This window comes from Clytia hemisphaerica, unplaced genomic scaffold, assembly GCF_902728285.1.
Source record: "Clytia hemisphaerica strain Z4C2 unplaced genomic scaffold, Clytia hemisphaerica genome assembly, whole genome shotgun sequence".
In the NCBI taxonomy this organism is placed as follows: Eukaryota; Metazoa; Cnidaria; class Hydrozoa; order Leptothecata; family Clytiidae; genus Clytia; species Clytia hemisphaerica.
The window spans coordinates 1,438,990-1,462,617 of record NW_027103414.1 but is presented as its reverse complement, the minus strand read 5'-3'; the positions used below and the strand labels follow the sequence as shown (position 1 = coordinate 1,462,617).

The 23,628-nt window shown below is 36.0% G+C and overlaps 1 protein-coding gene across 2 annotated transcripts in view; it reads left to right on the top strand.

The window, feature by feature from the left end:
* The first annotated feature begins 680 nt into the window (after positions 1–680).
* The window catches only part of LOC136797542 (uncharacterized), a 29,276-nt gene continuing 6,328 nt past the window's right edge, over positions 681–23,628 (top strand). Inside the window, exons 1-3 of one of the 2 annotated variants that reach the window (XM_067054123.1) lie at positions 681–1,027; positions 4,863–4,965; positions 6,312–8,045. In XM_067054123.1, the coding sequence (XP_066910224.1) occupies positions 686–1,027; positions 4,863–4,965; positions 6,312–6,748 (882 nt within the window). In that variant the 5' untranslated portion in view covers positions 681–685 and the 3' untranslated portion in view covers positions 6,749–8,045. Of the gene's footprint in view, positions 1,028–4,862; positions 4,966–6,311; positions 8,046–23,628 lie in introns of those variants that run through there. The other variant, XM_067054124.1, reaches the window with a different exon arrangement.

Genomic DNA, 23,628 nt, shown 5'->3' with positions numbered 1-23,628 from the left:
TTTTTTTTAGACAATCCTGGACATAACTATTTGTCCACCCCCTCCCCCCATCTTCAGTGTTGATGCGGAGTCGGTGGAACTTGCAAATTTCATCCCTCCAGCATTGAAAGTGGGGGAGGGGGGACTCAGCATGGGGAAATGAGTAGTCGGACAGTAGTTATAGTTATGTTCACGATTGTAGTTTAATTCGAAACCTGTGTTTTCTTGAATGTTTTGACAGGCTACTAAAAAATTAATGTTTAAAAAGATTGAATTCAGCATATTGAATGTGGATGAATTTGGTTTCAATACGGTTGATGTTAACATTCAAAAAATTTAAATATAGAATTTGGAAAATTAATACACGTTTTCTTCATGAGAATAAACTTTATATAAGAACATTAGCCTTCGATGGCCAAAAAATTGAGAACAAGTTAAGAACATTTTAATGCTTTGTGGACTTTATGGACCCAAAAAATTGAGAACAAGTTAAGAACATTTTAATACTTTATGGACTTTGTGGACCCGATTTCTAATGAAAATGGAGAGAAAATACCATCAAAATGGTGAAAATAAGAACATGTTAGTATATAAGAACATCCGCCGAAGGATTCAAAAAATTTGGATGTTCTTATAAAAAAAAACGTGTATGAAAAACTCTATGTAATCACCTTTTTTTGACAGTATGATTTATTCTTCTTTCACGATGCTGAAAGGAGGAACGTTAATTCTACTTCTTTGGACAAATATTTCTTTGTCACATATTTTGAGATTGCCAGAATGCAATAATTATGACGCAAAGTTTTCAAAAATATCATACCATCAACGCTTAATTGGAAATATTTTGAAAACTTTAGACTTTATCTCACTGCGAAAATGTTTGACAAAATGTATGTGGCATCTGAGATGCCAATCAGTGAATTTCAAGAGACAAAATGAAACTTGTGAGTTATTAGGTAATTCTTTACAAAGTAATTTAACAGGGAATGTTTTGTCTGTACCACAAACTGGATGGATCCATTTTGAAACGGACTATGACGAAAAAACGGTAAGTCTACACGCTTTTTTTTTTATAAGAATGGTGTAAATCCATTTCATCATGGATATTCTTAACGTTTTTGGGAAAATCATCCTAAAATATTCTTACAGCACATTCTTAGGTTAGGATCCTAATTCATAATAGATTTAACATTTAGTACATACGTCTCAAGCATTAAAATGGCACTTTTGTAAAAGCAGTGAGCCTAATTTGGGCCTAACTTGGGGATAATTGATAATTTATAATTGAAAATGCTCTTAAAATGGCATTCTTAGCTTTAGTAGCAAAATTCCATAATGGTGATATTCTTAGCATATTCTTAGTTTTTTGGCCATTTTCATCATGGACATTCTTATAAAGTGTATTCTTATTAAAAAAAAAGCGTGTATTTAAAAACTATTCATGATATTCATGACGTAATGTTTTCTACGGAAAGACCCCGGTTTTTGCCAGTAGTGGCAAATTTTATACAGCTTTTGTCTAGTTTAAATTTGCCACTACTGGCTAAAACCGGGGTATTTCCGTCAAAAACCATTGAAATTTGGAAGAACTTTAATTGGCGAAGCAGCAATTTTTTAAAAATATTTTTTAAAATATTTTTGGTGAAAATGACGGACTAAATTGCTTTTCATCCTAAAAATGTTTGTTTTTAATACCAGTGGATACTCGCTTAAAACTCGCCTTAAAACTCACAAAGTTGGATTTCGGGCTCTCTTAACAACCAAGCTTAATTTAAATGGTATAAAATTCACTTTTTACAACCTCTGACATACTATTGTCTCCAAAATAGACGCCCTCCGCTAATTTTTAAGGAAAAAAAATCCATCCCCCGCTCTTATTAAGACCCCCGCTAATTAAATTCGAATAATTCAATATTTTATTACAGTGTAGATAGATCTTAAACTTGTTAAAATTTTCCTTTTTGTTAGTATTGGTTCTTATTTTACACGTTCATTTGCTAAAGTTTCTTTTTTGTTGTTGAAATTGATATCAGTTAAAAAAAATTCTGTCTTCAAATTAGCCCCCCCTACTCTTATTCCATCCCCCCGCTTGTTACAATTTAGAAGATTTTCCTACCCCCTGCTTATTCGGACCCCCTGTCTATTTGGGAGATAAGAGTATAGGTACTTTCATAAAATACCTAATTTAAAAAATTTCAATTATCGCAAAGGGTCGTAAAATTCGTTATTCAAAATTTGATCAAAAGTTCCTTCAAAAAATTAAGTTTTTCGGACCTAGAGATTACAAAAATAAATTTAAGGTCATAAAATCTATACTTTTAAGGTACCTATACTTAGGGTAGGTACGAAAAAGTCATTTTCTTCTTCATGGTTAGACCCCAAAGAAATCGTAAGGCCCACAAAGTTCTATTTTAAATCTCATTTATGGCAGTGACCAACATAATATGAAAATCGACTTTCTCAAAACATGGTCATTAGCCAAATTCTGGAGCCGCTCGCTGCGCTGCCGTGCGCAGCTTGTAGGGAGAAAAATTACTTTCGCTTTCGTTTTTAGGCCGCATTTGCAGATATTTGGTAAGAAAACAGTGAGACTCCCCCCTTCTTTTTACCAGCAAAAAATAGGAAAAAGAGATTGGATAAATGCTGGAACTTTCATTGGATTTCAAGAAAAAGCCTCTTCCAAACATGAAACGTTTATAATCACTCATAGTTGGGGGAATTTTCAATTATCCCGGGCTCAGTCTTTGGCCTATAGCCTATGAACTTTTTGTACTGTATATGCCTTATTTGGACTATTACTTTTCGTAGAAAATCTTTTCTGCTCACTTTGGGCCTCAGTTGAGTATGATAGGTAGATTTTGGGTTGGGAAATAGGTAAAAAGTAAAATTATACATAAACATATTTGAGTGTTTGAGAGTATTTTGAGTTGACTTCATTCATGTTATGTTTTTCTTATCTTTACCGCCACAAAATTATTCAACAGAATAGAATTTATAAACTATTTTCAAGCATAAAAATATTTGGCTGAAGCAAATTTTGTACAAATTTTATATATTTAAATAATAATCCTTTGTGACAGTACTTTTTCTGTTGGGAAGTTGGAAGCTTTTCCACCAAACAGAATTGAGCACTGATAACTAATAATCCAAATAAAAAAATAATTTCAGACAGCGCTTTAGGCATCATAACTTTGCCTGAAAATGCAATGACTACAAAGTGGATTTGTACCGTCAAGGGCTCTAACTTGGGACAGTCTGACAAAACATGGGACAGCAATTCGGCAATCATTTTACCCAACCTCTACCTATTAAAAGTCATTTTAAATTAACATAGTCCCAAATCAAAGAAAACAAACTTGTTATCAACAGAGATTTAACAGTGAAAAAACAGTTCAGAAAGTCAACCATCCCATGATATGACACTCGTCCCAAGTTAGAGCCGTTGACGGTATGCCGGATATCCAAAACAATAACAATCCATTATATGATATACACAATCATATGTCAATGTCATAAGGTACTTTCAATTTTTTGCGGTACTTTCAAAATTTCAGAATTTTTGGGCACTTTCTTTGGATTTGCTTATCCTTTTCTTGTCCTGGATCCAATCAAAACCTGCACGTAAAACATACCTCAAAATCAGTCACGTTTATAACATTATAACTCGGTCTTTGACGACTGGGAAGATTCAACGACAAAATTTTGAGAGTTAAAGTAAAGTTTATCCCTCAGCGCATTCAGTGATGAATCCAATCTGACCGTTAGTGTCTCTTCAGCCATTTTTGAGATGAATAAAATGAATCATGAAATTTTTGTTATCTAAAGGGATGGGTGAAACCATGTTTGAATGAGCATATATCTTGGATATCTCACTCATATCAAAACTGTTCAATGCGATCGAAAAAATCTTTCTCAGCTGAATTCCATGATAGGGAATGTTTGTGAAGCTATTATAGTCATTGTTTGCACCAATATAAAGTTACTTCAGCAAGTCAGTAGTCTCCATCAACAGCTTTCGAAAGCAGCGAAATCGACGAAACTACTTGAGTGAAGTTTGTAAACAAAAAAGCAAGTTTCACACATTCATTATGTTCAAAAAGTATTGTCTTTTATTCCAATATATGATAGAAGTCTATTCCAATACATTTGATGTTGGTTCCAAGTAGTATTCTTCTTCTTTCTTCCCAAGAATCACCAAATCTACTCAAAAAGCACTATTTTGCAGTGCTTCCCCAGCCAAAAATGTAAACAAAATAGCTTCCGCCTCGATTTTTGTCCCGACACGCACATCAACTGCAGCGCGGCGAGCGGCTCCAGAATTTGGCTAATATTGCATACCAAAATTTGATGGCGATTTAAAAAAACATTAGAATATTAAGTCAATTGTATTATGGGCATGAAATCCTGAAAAATACAAATATTGTTTTGGGAATGGATTTTTAGCAAGTATTTGATCAATTGAATCACGGTTCAGCACCTGAATTGAAATTTCACAGTTTAAGTAAGTTGTGAGCAAGGAGTCGATGTTTGTAGGTTTTAAGGAGTAATAGTGTATTTTGATTTTAACGTACAGTTTTGAAAATATTTAGGTACCAATGATTTAATTGTAACATAAGTAACTTTGCAGTGAATCACTGTTAAAAATTTGAGATACCAAATGGACTATTTCGCATAAAAAATTATTCGAGAAAAATAATTTTGTAGGTTTTAAGGGGTATCCACTGGTATTTTGAAAATACACAACAGGTACCCTAGAATTAGTGGTACATATCCTCCATAGCTGAGGCGAGAAGGATGAAGGCACCATCTATAGTAAAAAAAGGGTGACTATGTGACAGGATACTTGAAAACTTCATAAAATACAATCAAATCTTTTCATCTAGTTGGGTCGATGGTGTAGCAATGGCAATAACAACCCTTGTAATATGATCACAGAACGTTGTGAAGACAGATGCGTTGGCAATTATCAATGTGTCCAGCATGGTGGTAAGAAACAAAGTATTTTCGAGAACCTTTTCGGATAATTTCATGCGTCTCCGGGGAGAGGGATGGTACTAGGATTTGAATGAATTTCGAAAATTTTGTAAATTTTCTGACGTTTTTGCCCTCCCTAAAGAGACTATTTCCCCAAAATTTCATCAAAAGTTTTCAAATTTTAGTCCAAATTTCAAGAATTTATGACCATTTAAGAGAGTCAATTTTTGTTCTCGTAATTTTGGACCCCCTTACAGAGACTCAATTTGCTTTTTAATGGTTTTGTAACCCTTTGAGGAACTTTCGAGGGTGTGAAAAAGGGACCCTTATGGCTCCCGTTTTGCCTAAGTAGCCCCAACCCCCGGTTGCGTCTCAAGAACAGTTTAGAATCACAACACTAAAGCCTGCATCCAAAAAATGAGCAGAGCCCAAGAATCATGTAAATTATACGATTAAATATTATCTTAGCGATGCACCACAGAAATAAGTGATATTTTCACAGCGGAATTTTATTTAATGGAATAGAAAATTTGGAGGAAACAAATTTGTTTAGGGAACTTTTTTTTGGCGGGCAGCAAATGTCCTAAAATTTTTAATTTTGGCGGGAACTTATTTTGGCGAATAGTTAGACTAGTATAGTCGTTGAATGAAAAACATCACACCGGAAAATCTTACTAGAGTGGTAAAATCGGGAAACCGTATCTAGAACGATATTCTCAAATGTTATTTTCCTTCTCTCTCGCGCACTAATTCCCGTGTGAACGTTTTTCCGATTATACCTAGCCAGTACCCGACTCCTAAATTTTGTTGTGCACGGTAAATAACAGACTTGTTTACAAGTCTAGCGAATAGTGAATTTTTTTAATTTTTGTAGGAACTAATTTTGGCGAATGACAGCGTAAATCTGCTCTATTTTGCCTTATTTTGAGCAATTTTGAAGAATTTCAGGGGTTATTTAGTCAAGGAAAGTTAGTTAAGTTACACAACTTTGCATCGAAGATAAATCCGTGTTTCACGAAACGGCTAAGATGGTTATTTGATAAATTTTTAGTTGTGTTGTCTTAAACATCTAATTCAAATTCTTTCAGAATCTCTTCAATTGTACATCAAAGATATCCAAGGATCTTCTACACACAATTCTGGCAACTTCCCATTAAATGCTTCCCCTGGTTCCGCTGTGGATAAAGGCTACACCCCTAGATTTCCAATTAACGGTCCCTTTCGCAAATCAACATTTTAGTAAAAATTTAATTTGTCAGACAAAAATTTGACGAATTTTGGAGCCTGACATAACAATTTGCTACAATTTTTTTCTTAAAACAAGCAATGATAAAATGTTTATAAAAATTCTATTACAGAGCAATTACAGTCTTTAGTCCAGACGGCTACACAATCGTCTGATCATAAATCTGGCAATCAACCAGCTGAACTTGCATTCGATGGGCTAGAAGACACACATTCCTGTACCAACAGAGAACAGTACGCACCTCATTGGATCAAAGCAACATTCAATCAACGTGTTTTTATTGAGTATGTTATACTTGTCAATCGAGCTAATTTGATTGGTACAGAACACGGAGTTCGGAATGATTTCATTGATTTTTTCACTGTTCTGTATATCGATGGACAAAGCATCAAAACCAAGTTTGGAAATACTGGGCATATCGTAGGGGGCCGGAAAACAATGCTTTGTCAAAAATATGCTGACGAGTTGTATGCAAATCAACCTGTTACTCAAGGACCTTACGGATATATGAATATTGCAGAGATTTTGATTTACGGTCGTTCTGAGTGAGAAAGTGCTCTCTCATTTTCAGTTCCTCAAGATATTGAAGATTGTAGGAACGATTCTTCGATTCTTATGCATGGAATTGCCCTTATTTACCTCTGAAAAGAACATCAAATGTCGAAAAACCCTGTCATCTGTTACAATACTCTTACCTATCAGATAGGTTGATAAATTGACTTATCAAATATCGATTTCTGGCATTTTAGCAGTTATCGAGGTACGAATAACTAAAAATCGATTCACTCGAAAACGGCAGGGGATTTGAGAGCAAATTTGTTTTGTCAATTCAAGGAATTATTATCTATTGTAGACATTGAAAGGAAAAAGCTGGTTTTTGCCGATTTCTCATGTGAAGCCTTTTCTACAGTAAGCGCTTTAAGTAAAACAACCAGAAAAATTAGAAAGATCAGTTGCACAATGTCCACTAAATTTGCCCATATGCGCTGACTTTCGTTTTGCTTGCCATTTTCAACGAATATTCTCATCATTCTAACAAATTAAATTAGACTTGCTTCCGAAATTCAGGAAAGGCCTTAACCCTTCAAGTATCTTTCTATCTTTTTAGGAGGGGAAGCATCTTGACTGGGAGGTTGGTATTTTACAGACCTGTCCGTATTTATATAGGGTTGACTGTACTAAATAAATTACCTACACAGCTATATGTTTTCTTATAAGCAAGTGTCTGTCCCTATATCAGGCTCGCATTATGCTTAGCATTCTATTGCTCTCAAAGAATATAGAGCTAGAGCCATTGTTTACGAACTAAAAACTGAGCCTGCATATGCTTATAAACAATATGCTTATAAAAGAAAAAACCATGCACTGCTGTTAATTCTGACATCTTGAATCTTTTACAATCAAGGTCATAATATTTGAGAAAAAAGAGAAATTCATCAAGTAGTTTTGAAACTACAATCGATTTGTAAGTGCTCTAAAGTAGGTTCAAAGGGTAGAGTTTTTAACTCTGAGTTTTAACGCTAGACTTAGGTTAAGACCTTAGGATCTGAGGATCCAAAAGTTCAAAAATAGTCCAATAAGGCTCAGAATATAGCCTGGAAGTCTGTCAACCCCTCCCAAATTGAAATATTCGATTAAATTAAAGAGATAGCTCAAAATCGACGTTCTCGCCGGAACTTTAAAACTTGAAAAACGTTAAAATAGCCGGAATTCTCAATATATTTTAACCATGATTGTAGATAACGTTGTTCTTATCACTTTTATTCTCATCATTTCGTCAAAAGTCTGAGCCTTAAAGAAAGATAACGACGCATGACAAGTTATGACCTCCGTTTTTTACCTGCGCATTGACTATTTGAAAAAGTAATTTTTATAAACATTTTCGTAGAACGTGCCACGCCTTCTAAAGTTCGAAAATCTAAATCACATGGTGTTTTGAATAATTGACGTCAGAATTATTTTCGTTAAAAAATCACTGTATTTTAATCATAAAAAAAAATAGACTTTTGATGAGATGAAATTGATTTGTTAAATAACAATATTTTGAAATCTTAGCTTTTCATATATTTTAGTACTCCTCCTAGTTCTGGTTTTAATTTTTTCACCGTACTTTCCATTGTTTTTGCTTATGCTTTTGGGGCTTGCATGACCCGCTAGGTTGTGCTATTTCGACATGATTGCGAATCAGTTTACACTATATTTGTTTGTGTCGGGATTTCAACTTTTTATTTAACTTTGAATTATATTTCCTAGCTCTACGTATTTTAAGCAATTTAATATTGTAACGTTTTGATTTGATGTTTAATTATTATTATTATTAAAATGAATAAAAAACAAAAATTTAAGCAATTTATATATTGTAACATTTAGATTTAATATTTAATTATTGTTATTATTAATGCATTCGAAAAAAAAAGTCACTGTTTGAGCTTCTTCGATTCGAACGTCAAATCCCTTTTTGGACGGGGGTTTTATCAGAAGGGTAGTGCTAATTTTCGCGCTCAATCATAGATAAAAATGAAATTTTAAACATAAAATTAAAACCACGACGTATCATCAACTGATTTTCGAAAAACAATAAAAAAATTTGTCTTAAAACTGCACAAAATCCCTCTTTCATACTCGAATCAACCCCCTGGTAAAATTTGAGAACAACAGCTCAGCTACCATCTTGCGTTATACACATTTTTCATAAACTCATTTATTGCCCCCGCAGGAGCGTAGCGACGAGGAGGCACTCATAGTTTCACGCATAGATATTGGACTGGAATCTCGAAATTTTGTTGCGTTTGTTTGTTTTGTCGCCCAAGCATCCCCGTAGTTAGTCTCTTCCGTAAATGCTCAGTTTTCATATTACGTTATATGGTATCATCATTATTACATATTACAATTTTAGTTTTGATTTAGCTTTGAAAAGCTGAAGCGAGTGTTATAAATGCAAATCAAAACAGTGTATGATTAATTTTTACGTCAGAGGGTCGAAATGTTGTTAACAGTGTAAACAGGTGAAGATTTTGGGGAGGCAAATAAATGACAAAAGTGTATTAGGTTCCGAAATGTGTATTTGTCGAAATGAGTAAATATAGTAAACTTGAAATGATTGAAATTGCCGAAATCTGTGAAATGAAATAAATGTGAAATATTGTTCGCTTTGGGGCTGATGTTGGGGATGTACCATGCAATATGAGGCCTAACTTAAGCGCCTAAGACCGTAAGGATGACGGCCTGTCGAAGGACTGTAAGGAGGACAGCCATATGAGCGTGGACTGTAAGGAAGACAGCCTTTACTCCTAACCTTATGAGCGTGGGCTGTAAGGAGGACAGCCTTTACTCCTGAACCTTATGAGCGTGGACTGTAAGGAGGACAGTCAAATGAGCGTGGACTGTAAGGAGGACAGCCATATGAGCGTGGACTGTAAGGAGGACAGCCTTTACTCCTAACCTTATGAGCGTGGACTGTAAGGAGGACAGCCTTTACTCCTCAACCTTATGAGCGTGGACTGTAAGGAGGACAGCCTTTATTCCTAACATGTATGTGCCTGTAGATACTGTATAAGCTAGCCACTAGGTAGGAGTATGGGGTTCCGAAGGGACCCACACCCCCAAAACGTCCCCAAAACTACCCGCACAATACATCCCCAAATCAGCAGCCAAACTCAAAAAGAAGTCATTACACATTAGGAAGCTAACTCTTACTAAAAGGATGACAGTCTTAGTCTTAATGCTTTAAAGTTTTCCCTATAGGTCATAATGAGAATAGCCTGAGCCTATGTATTTGATGAAGATGGCCTGAGCCTATATCCTGGTGAGAATAACCTGAGCCCATGTCCTGATAGGGATGATGGATTTTAGTCTAGATTGTAATGAGGATGATTGGAGGTGTCTAAGACCGTAGGGATGACGGCCTGTCGAAGGACTGTAAGGAGGACAGCCATATGAGCAAGGTAGGATGTTCTGAATCGAGATCTGAGGGTAAAATTGTTTGGACATTTAATGCAAGGGATCTGCTAAATATAATAAGATTATTTGAGGATGGTGACATATGACTTTTAATCTAAGCACTGTATCTCTGTGGGGTATGTTTCAGGGAAAGAAAGGGAACCAAGTCCCAGGGTAGTTGAAACCAAAAAAAGCAATCTACTTATTGTGAAGTCTCCAGACCCAATTTATGTTACAGCTGTATAGAGAGTAGGTGTAAAAAAAAACAAAAAACAAAAACAAAGCCCATATCTCAACAAGTAAATTCCCAGATGTTCATTGCTAATATAATTACCATTGAATCGTGACGTCATTCGACGTCACCAGGGATTATAGCAAGAGAAAACAAGAAAGAAAAGAAAAATATCTGTCCCACTTACATGTGAACCCAAGGTAGGATAGTAAGAAACCCAGTTAAGACAAAATAAAACTTGACGACACAAGACCAAGAGCTACCCAACCAGTAGGTTTGCATGGGATCATAGGCTAAGATTATTACCAGCGTATCATGACGTCATTAGACGTCGCCAGGCATAATAGAATGAGAACAAACAAAAAAGGCCAGGTGAAAAAAAGAAAAAGAAAAAACTCCCCAATTTACAGGTGAACCCATGGGTGGATAGTTAGAAACCCAACTAAAACAAAAGTAAACATGACAGCACAGACCCAGGGCTATCTAATCAGTAGGTTCCCAAAAATTCATAGGCTAAGTAATGACCAATGTATCATGACGTCATTGGACGTCGGCATGAGTGATAGGATGAAGAAAAGAAGGGTGAAAAACAACTGTCCAACTTACAGGTGAACTCTTGGGTGGATAGTTAGAAACCCAGTTAAAAACAAAAGTAAAACATGACAACACAGAAACCCAGGGCTATCCAACCAGTAGGTCTCCAAAAGTTCATAGGCTAAATAATTAACTATGCATCATGACGTCATTGGACGTCAACAGGAATGATAGGATGAAAAAAGAGGGGTGAAAAACAAATGCCTAACTTAAAGTAAGTAGTGCCTAACTTTTGGATGGATAGTGAGAAACCCAGTTAAAAACAAAAGGTGAAACATAACACATAAACCCAGGGCTATCCAACCAGTAGATTTCCCAAAGGTGCATTTTATAAAGCTGAAATAATTACCAGTGTATCAACCAACACCATTGGATATCAACAGGGATTAAAGAAGGGAGAACTAATGGGGTGAAAAACAACTGCCCGACTTGACAAATGAACCCATGGGTGGATAGTTAAAAACCCCAGTTAAAAACAAAAAGGTAAAAGATGATAACACGTGAAACCCAGGGCTATCAACCGAGGCTTCCAAAGGTTCGTAGGCTAGAATAATGAAATGGCTAATGTATCAACGTCATTGGACGTTACCAGGGATTAAAAGGAAGGGAAAAAAAATGGGGTGAAAACAACTGCCCGACTTCCGATATATGAGCACATGGGTGGATAGTTAGAAGCCTCCCCCAGAGAAACGAAAGACAAAATTGCAACTTGAAACCAACAAAGCAAGGGTACGCAAACCTAATGTGGTTCCTTTCCACGACTAAAATTGCCCATGTGCCATGACCAGCAAAACAAACTCGGGACGTACACGTACCATCAAGGTAGACCATAACAGATACCAAGATTTGATTGTTGGATGGAGGGGGGAGGATGAGAATAGAAATTTGAACTTACAAGACTGTTCACTTAACTTTCCATTTTGTTGAAAGACCATCCAAGGAAGAGAGTGAAGACAGGTGCATCTTGGACTGTAACTTCGAGGAGAACGAGTACGTAAGTAACAAACGTGTGTGGATGGGAGCTTCTTGGATTGGTTGTCATCAGATCAGTCAGCAATGTTTATTGTTTTTGAAGGAATTCAGCAGTAGAGTAGCCAACAGCAATCATAGAATGTAAGGTAAGGACCAGCAGAACAAACATCCATCGAGAGTTCTTGATTTATTTAATTAACTATCCAGACTTTTCTTTGACACTTGAAAACATGGTCTTGGGTCTGCTGCACATGTCATCCCAACAAATTGAAAAAAACAAGAATAAGAAAGACTAAGCGTGGTTTCACTCCCGTATAAATAGTGATACTGGGATTTGAGCAATGGCTTCTAGAGTGCGTAGCATGATGGCGGAAGGGTGTATTGCGGGCGTTGATTTGTCTTCCTTAAAATTAACCTAACCTAACTAAAGTTAGCTCTAATATAACACGAATTACAATATTACTTGTGCAAATCAAAACAAACAAAATGGCAGACTGGTTATGATGATGATGAGCTGATTCATTGACTAGAAAAAGTGTTTTGTATGTCAAATTTAGTTTCTTGTCTTTGAAACTGAATACTAACTACTGTAATTTAGTCAGAAGTTCACTTTAGCAATGATTTCAATTATTTTTCCAGAATCTTTAAAGAAATTTGCTTAAGTTTTCAAATGTACATTTGATATTTTTGTTCAAACTCTAATTTATTTTCTGTCTGTCATTTTATTGATAACTACCTTTATTGTTTATAGGGCTTCTTGAGCTTTAAATACCATCTACGTCTTTTCAGTGTGGTAAATCTTTTTCAAAAACCTGAAAAAAGTTTGTTTACTCGTTAAACTTTACATGCGCACGTTAAACTTTTTCATGCAGTTGTGATAGCCTAAATAACTTACGCTCCAGTGGTTTGGTGAAATAAGCTCCAAATTCTGGCTTTCTAAGTTAGGAGAGACCTTCCCGAAGGCATTTAACGGTGGTTAGACTAGGTACACAGACAGTCATACAGAAACACCATAAAGGGAAAGTATATCGCTAGCTATAAACTCAAAAAGTCTAGCTTCCTGAAGGCGCGTCTCTTCATTGTCTGCGCTGCTATCAGCTTGGAGGAAAGATTGCATCATGAAAAAGGACTATGCCAGTATGCACTTGAAAAGAAATTTAGGCGCATTTTAACTTTTCTCGACTGTACGTCTGAATGAACCACAATGGCATTCCTTTACTTTTCTTTTGACCAACAACATAGAAGATTTTGCTTGAGAAGTGCAGTCACAGCGTACGCTAGTGGACCCCGGGCCTTAACTAGGATAAGTGAGTTTCTATTTCACCCAACTTAAGATGGCGCAGAACTTTTTGATTAATTTTATACGCAGTATCCTCTTGACTATTGTTTATTAGGCAAAGTAGCAACAGAGAAATGTTGAAATATAGCAGCCAATGAAAAAAAAACAAGCTATTTCTGATTGGTTACCTTGTGGATTTATTCACTGCGTATGTCCATATATTTTGCCTACAATCTAAGATGTCTGCGACATTATTAGAAAAGGTCTATTTAGTGAATAGTAATCATGACATATATCGTTATAAGAAAGAAACTAGGAGAAAAAACAAACAAACAGGAGATGTAAAAATTAGTAAGATAATGGTACCATAAACTTTTTAAATATAGCTTTTCCTTAAATTTTATTAAGTTATCAAGCTGCATGAATTTTTCAAGTATGTATTTTTTTATAATGGAATATTTTTTTTTTTCAAGCAAACGCCTCAATCAATCAATAAATCAATCAATCAATCAACCAATCAATCAATAATTAAATCAATCAATTATTCCTGATTATTTTTTAATGTTTAATCTTTAAAGCATTAAAGCTTTATAAGTGCACGACATGATCTTTATGTGGGGGCATTTAGTGAAAGCTATGACTAGTTATAGTAAGATAAACCTTTATTTGATCAACTTTAATTTCTATTTTAGTGGAGGATACTTTTTAAACTGGTCAGCGGTAAATATGAAATTTTGTGATGACGTCATTACTGTTGTGATGATGTTGACCCTCACAGAAGATTTTTGACCATTCTAACCCTTTTCAGGCAAAAAATGGCCAGATTTTCCAAATTTTACACCCTAAGAGTGTACTTTTTATACCTTCTACTTTTTAGACCTAATGTAGTTCGTTTACTTTAAGTGTCCCTGAGGATTTTAAAAAGCCTTGGGAAGGTAAAAAGCCGATCCTTACCGTCTAATAATACCTAGCCTGGATATCCAAGCTCAAAATTTTAGAAAAAACAAAATTTACCTCAACATACAAAGTTCTAAAATTATATATAGAGCTTAGTCTCCCTAGAGAATGAAAGTGCAAACCCATGTTTCTAAAACTTTCCTAGCCAACCCTAGCCTAGAAATCTAAGCTGTTTTAATTCAGTCACTTGGATAAATCTGATGGTTAAGTTGTGACTGAATAACAGTATTCCAGGGCAAAATTAAAATCCGTAAATATAAAAAAAAATTTAAAGCGCCGAAAACGCTATATTGCCATTAGTCGTTTGTCATATTCTTGTGAATACGGGCTTAGTTAACTAGGCTAAGCCAAACCCAGGGCAGGCCAAACAAAAGTTAACAAAAAAGAGCCTTGCAAGATTTAAAGCTATTTAAAAAATCTAAAGTTTAAACAAAAGTCCATAAATAAGTTTACATGTGCCACCATGACCAACCATGTTTTCTTTGAAAATGAACTTGCTTCTGTTTTTCTTCTTTTTCATGTTTTCATGTAACAGAAAGCTTTATCTTCGCTAGCAAGTGGAGGACTATCCTATTTTTGCTTTAGAATTGCTCCGCGCCGTGTAGATTGGTCCTTACGGCTTTGGCGAAGTGACCGCAAGCAAGCGGACTGCATTCTCATCTGGAGAACGCAAATCTCTCTAGTGAGACCAGGCTGTAAAGCAGAACATAAAATACCAAAATTTAGACTGTGAAATAGTTTACAGCCTGGATATCCAGGCTAAATAATACCTAGCCTGGGGGAAATTATAGCTTATTGATAGACTGGATGGCGCTGATAAGTGGCCCGGCGTAATTTGGCAGACTCATTTTTTGGCTTCGCTTAAGGTGGTAGCAATATATGCTACTAGATCCAGCCCCTTTTTGAAGAAAAAAAAAAACAGAAAACAATGACCAACAGACTTTTTTTTAATTTTTGAGGTATTTACATGTTTTTATTATAGTTTCTTTAGACTTTATCTCACTGCGAAAATGTTTAACGAAATGTATGTTACATCCAACCTGTCAATCAGTGAATTTCATGAGACAAAATGAGACTTGTGAATTATTAGGTAATTCTGCACGAAGAAATTCGTCAGGAAATTCTCTATTTTCACCAGCAAAGGGATGGAACCATTTTGAAACGGATTATGACAAGAAAACGGTAAGTTTTTGTTGTTCTTTTTAATAAAAAGTAACGGTAGGAACATCCCCTAAATCTTGAATGAATGCCATTAAACGAAAAAAATTGGGCCGGTACTAATCCTTTCCGATAAAGTGTGTACCACGCCCAACAAATGGACGATAGGTGGGACACACAATCGGGGACAAAAGGTCTGTAATCTCCCCCAAAATGTCTTCTTGAAAATCCGTAAGGTGAAAAGTCATTGAACTTTCAATCTCAGACCAATAAAGGCCTGAAGACTTTTCAAAAGTTTATTTCCTCCTTCAATGGGTTTATGAACTTATTTGGAAACTGTCCATACACACCCTTCTCACAGACCCAATTTCTGTTCCAACTGAATATAACCAAATAAAAGAATCAACACTGCAAAATATTTACTATTTTTCCCATCCCCACTGAATTTTCTGACTTGAAAACAAAAGAAATACCCCAGCCATAAAAAAGATGGAAATATCAATCCCCATTGAGTTTTAGCCAGTGTCTGAAAAATTCAACTGGGTTTGTGAGAAGGTGGCCTGTTCATTAGATTTTTGGAACCTTTTGTCCAAGATTGCATTTACAAAGATTTGGCTAAAATATGCGAATAGAAAGGACTTTTGAAAATTTGTACATTTAAGAAACGTAATGAATACACCTTTTCGACCGTAGCCTCTGATTGCCGCTCGGGCATTTTCTTGCCCGCTTTATCCCACTAAACTCGATCCAATCCTTTTTTGACACATTTTTCTATTGTATGTAGCAGTGAAAAAAGGGCTTGGGCGGTTTTAGTGGGATTAAGCGGACAAAAAAATGCCCACGCATCAATTGGTGGTTACGGTCGAAAAGGTGTATATTTACTTTCTCGCACTGATAAGTTTAACTTTCTTTTTCCTTTTCTAGTTGGGTTCATGGTGTAGCAATGGCAATAACAACCCTTGTAATGCGATCACAGAACGTTGTGAAGACAGATGCGTTGGCAATCATCAATGTGCGCAGTCGGTAAGATTTCTCAGAGAAAAATTCGGAGCAGCTACAGGGCCGGCGGAACAACCGTAAAAGTGGGGAGCTGAAGGCTCAGAATGAGATAACTTTTCTAGGATTTTGAGAAATAAATCTCATTTGTTCAAAGTTGGGGAGCCTGAAGTCTCTCCGCTTCCACCGGGCCTGATTTGACACTCGAATTTCTATACCCAACTTAAACAAGAGGTCGTACAACTATTCTATAAAATAGTTAAGGTTGAAGTTTTCTCTAATTCGACTTTCAAGGTGAATTGTATTTTCATTGAATAAGGGGAGCATTTCGAATAGTGGAGAGAATAACCGAATTAGCGTTAACTGCCGGGGGTACTAGCTTTGCGAGATGACAGGTATATCAGAGCCAAAGTTCGAAATTCAACCCTTAGAGATTTTTTGACATTTTGCCACCCATAGAGAGACCATTTCCACAAAACTTCAGCCAAAATTTCCAAATTTTAGTCCAAACTTCAAGAATTAATGAGCCTTAAAAGAGTCCAATTTCGAACTTCATAATTTTGGAACCCTTACTCAAGTGTTTTTTAACGATATTTGTACCCCTTTGATGGGCTTTCGAGTTTGAAAATAGGACCCGGTTTGCACATACCCGGCACCCATTTTGCCTACTCTCGGTCATCAATTGTATGCGCACAGGCAAGTTCTCTAGGATATTAGGATCCATTCCGAATGTTTTGAAACGAGCACTTCTCCCTCGTGTAATCTAATGATGACCTACTGTAAAATTTTGCTTAATCAAAATTCTTTCAATCAAACCTTTCTACAATTCGAACTTGCTTCCAGTCCCCGGCACGGAGAAACCTTCCTAAAGTACTTTCTATAATTCGAATCTCTCTGCAATTCTAACTGATAAGATTCCCCGTTTAAGTTCGAATTAGCGAGGGTATAAACTGTATAATTTGAACTCAACTCTTTCAGCACAATCTCTTCATGAACACGTGAATCACTCATCAATTTCAACACTATACGGTACATATTATGCATCTCTTGCTTTTGATGGCAACGAAGATACATGGGCATGTACAAATAACATAAATACAGGTGGTGAACCAAATTGGATTAAAGCTGTCTTTAAAAGCCGTGTCTTCATCAATTACGTCATCTTTGTGAACCGACAAGACACCGTTAATACGGTACACGAAAATCGTTGCGATAATGTTGATCTTAAGACCATTTTGCATGAAAACAATAATCAAAATCTTATAACAACTTTTGGAAACACGGGAGATTTAGGTAATCGCACGACAATCTCTTGTATGAAATTTGCAGATGAAATTATAGCAACTCAAAATCCTCCACACCAGACAATGAATCTTGCTGAAATTTGGATTCACGGCAGAATTATATAACATTCTCATTTTCGACCATAGCCGCCAATTGACGCGCGGGCATTTTATTTGTCCGCTTTATCCCGCTAAAACCGTCCCAGTCCTTTTTTCGGATCTATAGACAATAAAAAATGTGTCAAAAAAGCATTGGATCGAGTTTAGTGGGATGAAGCGGACAAAGAAATAAACGCGCGGCAATTGGTGGCTACGGTCTTAAAGGTGTATTCTCATCAACGAAAATAAACTCCATAATAACATTTGCTGCGACAAATTCATGGCAACTTCTTTTCTTGAGACACTGGGTCTGGATAATTAGACTTCCGACAAGATTTATTATTACTAACCATATTCGTGCTAAGCTAAGGGGTGGGCTTTTCCTGTTCGGTGGTTAAACTGATGTTAAAAGCTTCTGAAATAATAAAGCTTTGGACAGGAAATTTTCTACAAATTCCTAACTTTTATTTAGCTTCAAAATAAGTTAATTTTTGAATCCTAAAAATTTTTACACCTTGAGCATGATGACATTTCAGACAGTAAAGTGTCAGTAAAAATTGACACATTTCCATGTACAAATTTATTTTTCAGGTTAAATATATCGTTTATCCCTATTCGTGTTAGGGAGGGGGAGGGCTTTTTCTGTTCAGTGGTGAAATTTGTAATAGTAATGATATGACATTGAGGGAAATTAGGGATTAATACCCCGAGTTTCATTTTGAAATACTTTGAAATAGCCCGAACGAAGTGAGGGCTATTTCAAGTATTGCAAAATGATACGAGGGGTATTAATCCTAATTTCACGAAATGCCATATCATTCCTGGTTAATTATATGACTGATTTTATCATTTCTTAAAGAGCTATCCGAAATCGGGATTCCAGAATTAAGACAGAAAATTTATGATGTATTGTAGAAATATGTATTGCTTCAAAACACTCCATCTCATATCACTTTCAAATTTTTGCAGATAAATATATCAAAAATATAATGTCAAACAACTAAACTAATAATCTATTATCTATTATCCAAACTTTCAAACAATATTATCGGTAAGAAGATTCTCCATAAAAATTGTATTTTCGGCTCCTTTGCAAAGACGCCTGCATTATTATCAGCGAGTCGGGTTCGTAATCAGTGCCATACTCTTCGCGTATCTTCACATAAAATGGTCACAAAGGAAGTGTTCATGGGTATTCGGATATGTTCTCCCGTTCTTCTCAAAAGTCCACGAGACTTCGCCCATTTCTGAAGTGCGTTTATCCAAATGTTCGTGTTTTTGTTGTCAGAATTTTGCCATAATAAAAGAATAACATCATCATCCAACAGCCTGAATTTGTTGTCATCTTTATTCTTTGTACACTTTTCTTGTACTTTTCCTCCTTTGATTTTGATCTAACGGCTATCTTCTCAAAATATTTGTGTTTTTTTTTTCAAAAATCGAATGTTGTCAAAAATAATCGAATGTTTTGGAAATTCGAACACTACTCGGCGTGTGAAATTATGTTAGGAGAAAATGGTTTTGATAAAAAATATTACTTTTAAAAATAAAGTGAAGCATCTTAATTTCTCCTGAATGGTTCAACAGTTTTGTTGTTTGCGTATTTGTAATCTGCGTTTTGTTTGTGGCGGGACGGCGGAAAAGAGGGCGTATTATCAGAAATTTTTGGCAGGAGCGGGGTATTACAAATCAAGCGGGGTATTACAAAATAATACCCCGCCGTAGGATAAGAGCGCGCAACCTAAATAAAATCAGTCATATAATTAATGTTAATAACTTCTGAAAATAATAAAGTTTTTGACATTAAGTTTTCTAAATTTAAATATAAATATGTATATGCATGTAATATGTAAATGTAAATTCCGAACTTTTATTTAGCTTCAAAAAGAAATAATTTTTGACACCTAAATATTTTCACACCTTGAGCATAATGACATCTCTGACAGTAACGTGTCATTGAAATTTACATATTTCCAGTTCAAATTTGATTTTCATGGAAATATATCGTTCAAACCGTAATTTATTGAATTTAAACTCAGGGAACTTTTTTCGAAAGCTTTTGTTAGAATGCAATAATTATTTATGAGAACAAAGAAAAGTTTCGGTTTTTGCTCATTTTGGAAATGACGAGTGACGTCATCGAATAAATTATAAATTATTATCATTATTTGCCCACGGGAAATTTCAATGAAACTGGACATGGTAGCATGGAAGTATGTTTCCAGTTGAAATTTTATTATGCGCTTTTCATGACAAAATCTAAACTAACACAATACAAGGATTTCGAATTAGATTTTTGCGAAGCTTTTTACTTTGATCCCATCATCATGGATTTATTATAGAGACTCTGGATAAACATCGAATGAAACGGTGGAGAGCGAACTATTGTCTTTCTATTTTTTCAGAAAACAATCAATATACAGGGTTTGTCCGCAAAGGACAACCGTCATGGCGGCTCGAACCCAGCTGGCACACATCGTTGCTTTAACGTTTATCTAACGTTCACAACGTCCATGTAACGTTAGATGAACGTTGAAACAACGTTGTGTGCCATCTGGGAAGGACTCTGATTTTGAAAAATGATTAATACTCTTATTTCTAAAAAGTTCTCTAACTTTTTCTGATCGTACTTTTGCTGGCTAAAAGTTTGAAAATAAATGCTAGAATACCAAGCGAATACATTTATGAAATCTGGTATGAGAAAAACGTCATCAGACGTACCGTGAAAAGCACAGGCCAAAATCAAATATTGACCTGTGCCGACTAATCGAGATTCTATTCAGCGTGCAATCAACGCAGAGAAAAGTAACCATGACGACCATCCAAGATCTTGAATGAAGTTCAAAGTTGACATTTTTATTCCAGTCGTTGAAAATACATTTTAAAAATGTCATCAATGCTTTTCAAAAAGATTCAGTGATAGAGAATCATAACATAAAGATCTGCCAATTATTTCCATTCCGTTAAAGTAACATTACCAAAACTAATAGTTTAGTAAATGGAGTTATTCATAACTCAGGTTAATTGAAAAGAGAGTCTTTGACGGCGCCCTAGTAAACGCCCGTTACACCCTGTCAATCGTGTGCGTTCACCAGATCTACTTTGACCAGAAAGTCTGGGTTCTAAATTTAGCCGACCTCGTGCGTGGTCTCATATAAAATACCTCAGTCTCTAGTAACGCTTCTTTCGAACATCATCAGTCTTGGTTACTCAAAGCAGTCATGAAGATATTTATTTTTATAAATTTCACAATTCTAACCTTGTGCTTGGCTGATCCTTTGGGTTCGAGCAGTGACACCAGCTCTTCAAATTCATCATCTAGTTCTTCTGATGAGGAACCACCACCATCTAAGAAGAAAGCAAGAACAATGCGGTTGGTGGACGAGGAATCGGTCTTATCAGACAACCAACACGAGCCACAAGATACAAGAACTGATGCTATAACCCATTCATCTTCATACCAACGCTTCACTAAAGAGGCCCTACAAGACGCCTGAAAATTACGAAACATTCAAACTTCAGGGTCACGCCCTACATTAATTCTACGGCTTGAAGCGTTTGATCGCGAGCAAACCATCTTAAATTCAAACAGACAGAGACAGCAAGAAGAGAATTTACATCGTGAAACCCCAACCGCCGCCGCCGCCACTCGTCGTCGTTCGAGGTGAAACCGTAGAAAAACTCGTCGTATTCTTTTGGTACACCTGCCAGGCAAAGATGATGTTTTTGCTGACTTACTTTCTCGCCTGCAGGTTGGCCGATTCTTGAGTCTAGCCGAGTCCGCCAGTCCAGAACCTTCCAGGATCCCAGAGGAAGCATGGGAGATCTTAGACTTGCTCGAGACCGTTTACTAGCTGAAGGTATCTCTCGAAACTCTTTGCGCACATATCAATCAGGCTTCAATCGCTTTCAAAGATTTTGCTTCGTGTATCGCTTTGTGTGGTTGCCGCTACAAGAATTACATTTAGAACTATTTGCCACTTCTCTTGCGAGACAAGGCCTAAAGTACAATACAATAAAAGTATATCTCTATGGAATTCAGTTTTGCGCACTCCAACAAGGCGTCGAAGTTAGAATTGCTTCCATGCGAAGACTCTGCTATGTCTGTAGAGGGATAAGGCGCACTCAAGTGGCTAGAAAAAGGACTCGAAATCCTGTCACACCTGCACACCTTCGACAAATGTTATCTTTTATCTCTAGCAGTCAACTTTCTGCCTACGACCAAGCACTTTGGAAATGTCTAGTGCTTACATCAGCTTTTTTTGGTCTTCTTCGAGTTTCAGAGTATACCTCAGCTAGTTCAAGGTCATTTGATCCATTAACAAACCTTTGTGTGTCAGATGCTTCCTTACAAGGGCCTAGTGTACTTATCAGAATAAAAGCAAGCAAGACAGACCCTTTTCTTGTGGGAACCAGCATCACTCTGTGGGAAGGTTGTGCCCCCTCTGTCCTGTTAACGCCATATCTTCTTTTTACTCTTTCCGGATTACACGTCCACCTGGACCATTCTTCGTTTTGGAATCTAGCGAATACATTACTAGAAATCATGTCACCAGATTATTAAATTCTTCACTGCATGATGTCAACATCAGCACACATAGTTTTCGCATCGAGAGAGCCTCAGCCGCATCATCAGCTGGTATTCCTGACTCGGTTATACAATTGATGGGACGATGGAGAAGCAACTGTTTTGTGTCGTACATACATCTCAACAACACCACTCGAAGAACCTGGTCGAGAGAAATTGGACAAGTACGTGAACTAAGGAGTGTTTGGAATGATAAAAATTAAGACTTTCAAGAATGGTAATTGCTTGACGACGTGAACAATAAAAATGGATACCTGGACACTAATTGGTCAAATGAATTTGGTATACTTTATAGTTCTTAAAATCTAGTATTATTTTGATACCCAGGTTCTTAGTTTGGGGAGTTTGGGGGTTGGCTTCGCTACGCTACACTTCTATTGAAAATTTTGAATCTTCTTCATGCCAGTGATGATGTAATCAATAAGATTATTTCCACCCGGTAACCAATCCGGTTGATATATTTCCACCCGGTAACCAATCCAGTCGATATGATATGATATTATGATATGAGATTATTTCCACCCGGTAACCAATCCGGTGAATGTCATTGCTGATTCCTGGCATCTATAGTGTTACTTATATGATTTTAGAAAAGCGTAAGCGGAGCCTTCCCCTTTAATTCCCCAAAAAATAATTATCTTCAAATTGAAATTATTCACTCCTCAGTTCCTTCTAGATGCATCAATTAATTACTGTTATACATTTGAAGGTTTCTGGGGAATTCGTAAATGGTAAACTGCATACTGATACAGTCTGCTAAACATTAATATGGTAAAATTTGCTCTTCATCTTTAATTCTCTCTACAGTGATTTGATTGACAAATGCGCGATAAAATTTCTATTATTGGTCCTCAGAGGTTGATTATATTCTTTGAATACTCAACCTCTGATACTCAGGGTACATCAGACGAGTAAAATCAAACAAAAAACTTATAATGACACGAAATTTTAATTGGGAATATTTTTCCAATATTTCTCCGAGAAGAGCTGAGATTGACTATATTAGACGTGAGTCTCATAGCTCCACTGTGGTATGAAAATCCTTTGATGGCACGTGGTGGCCAGATAAAAATATCTGGAGTCAATAATCAATTAAACAAGCTCATGTTGTGTGCCATCCTTTGTTTACTTTGTAAGAATTAATTACCGAAAGGTATATTACCGTCTATCAAGAGTTATTGATTTGATTCTTATAAAGTATATGCTTATAAGAAAAATAAATATGCTCATATTGCGTGCCATCCTTTGTTTACTTTGTAAGAACTAATTACCGAAAGGTATATTATCGTCTATCAAGAGTTATTGATTTGATTCTTATAAAGTATATGCTTA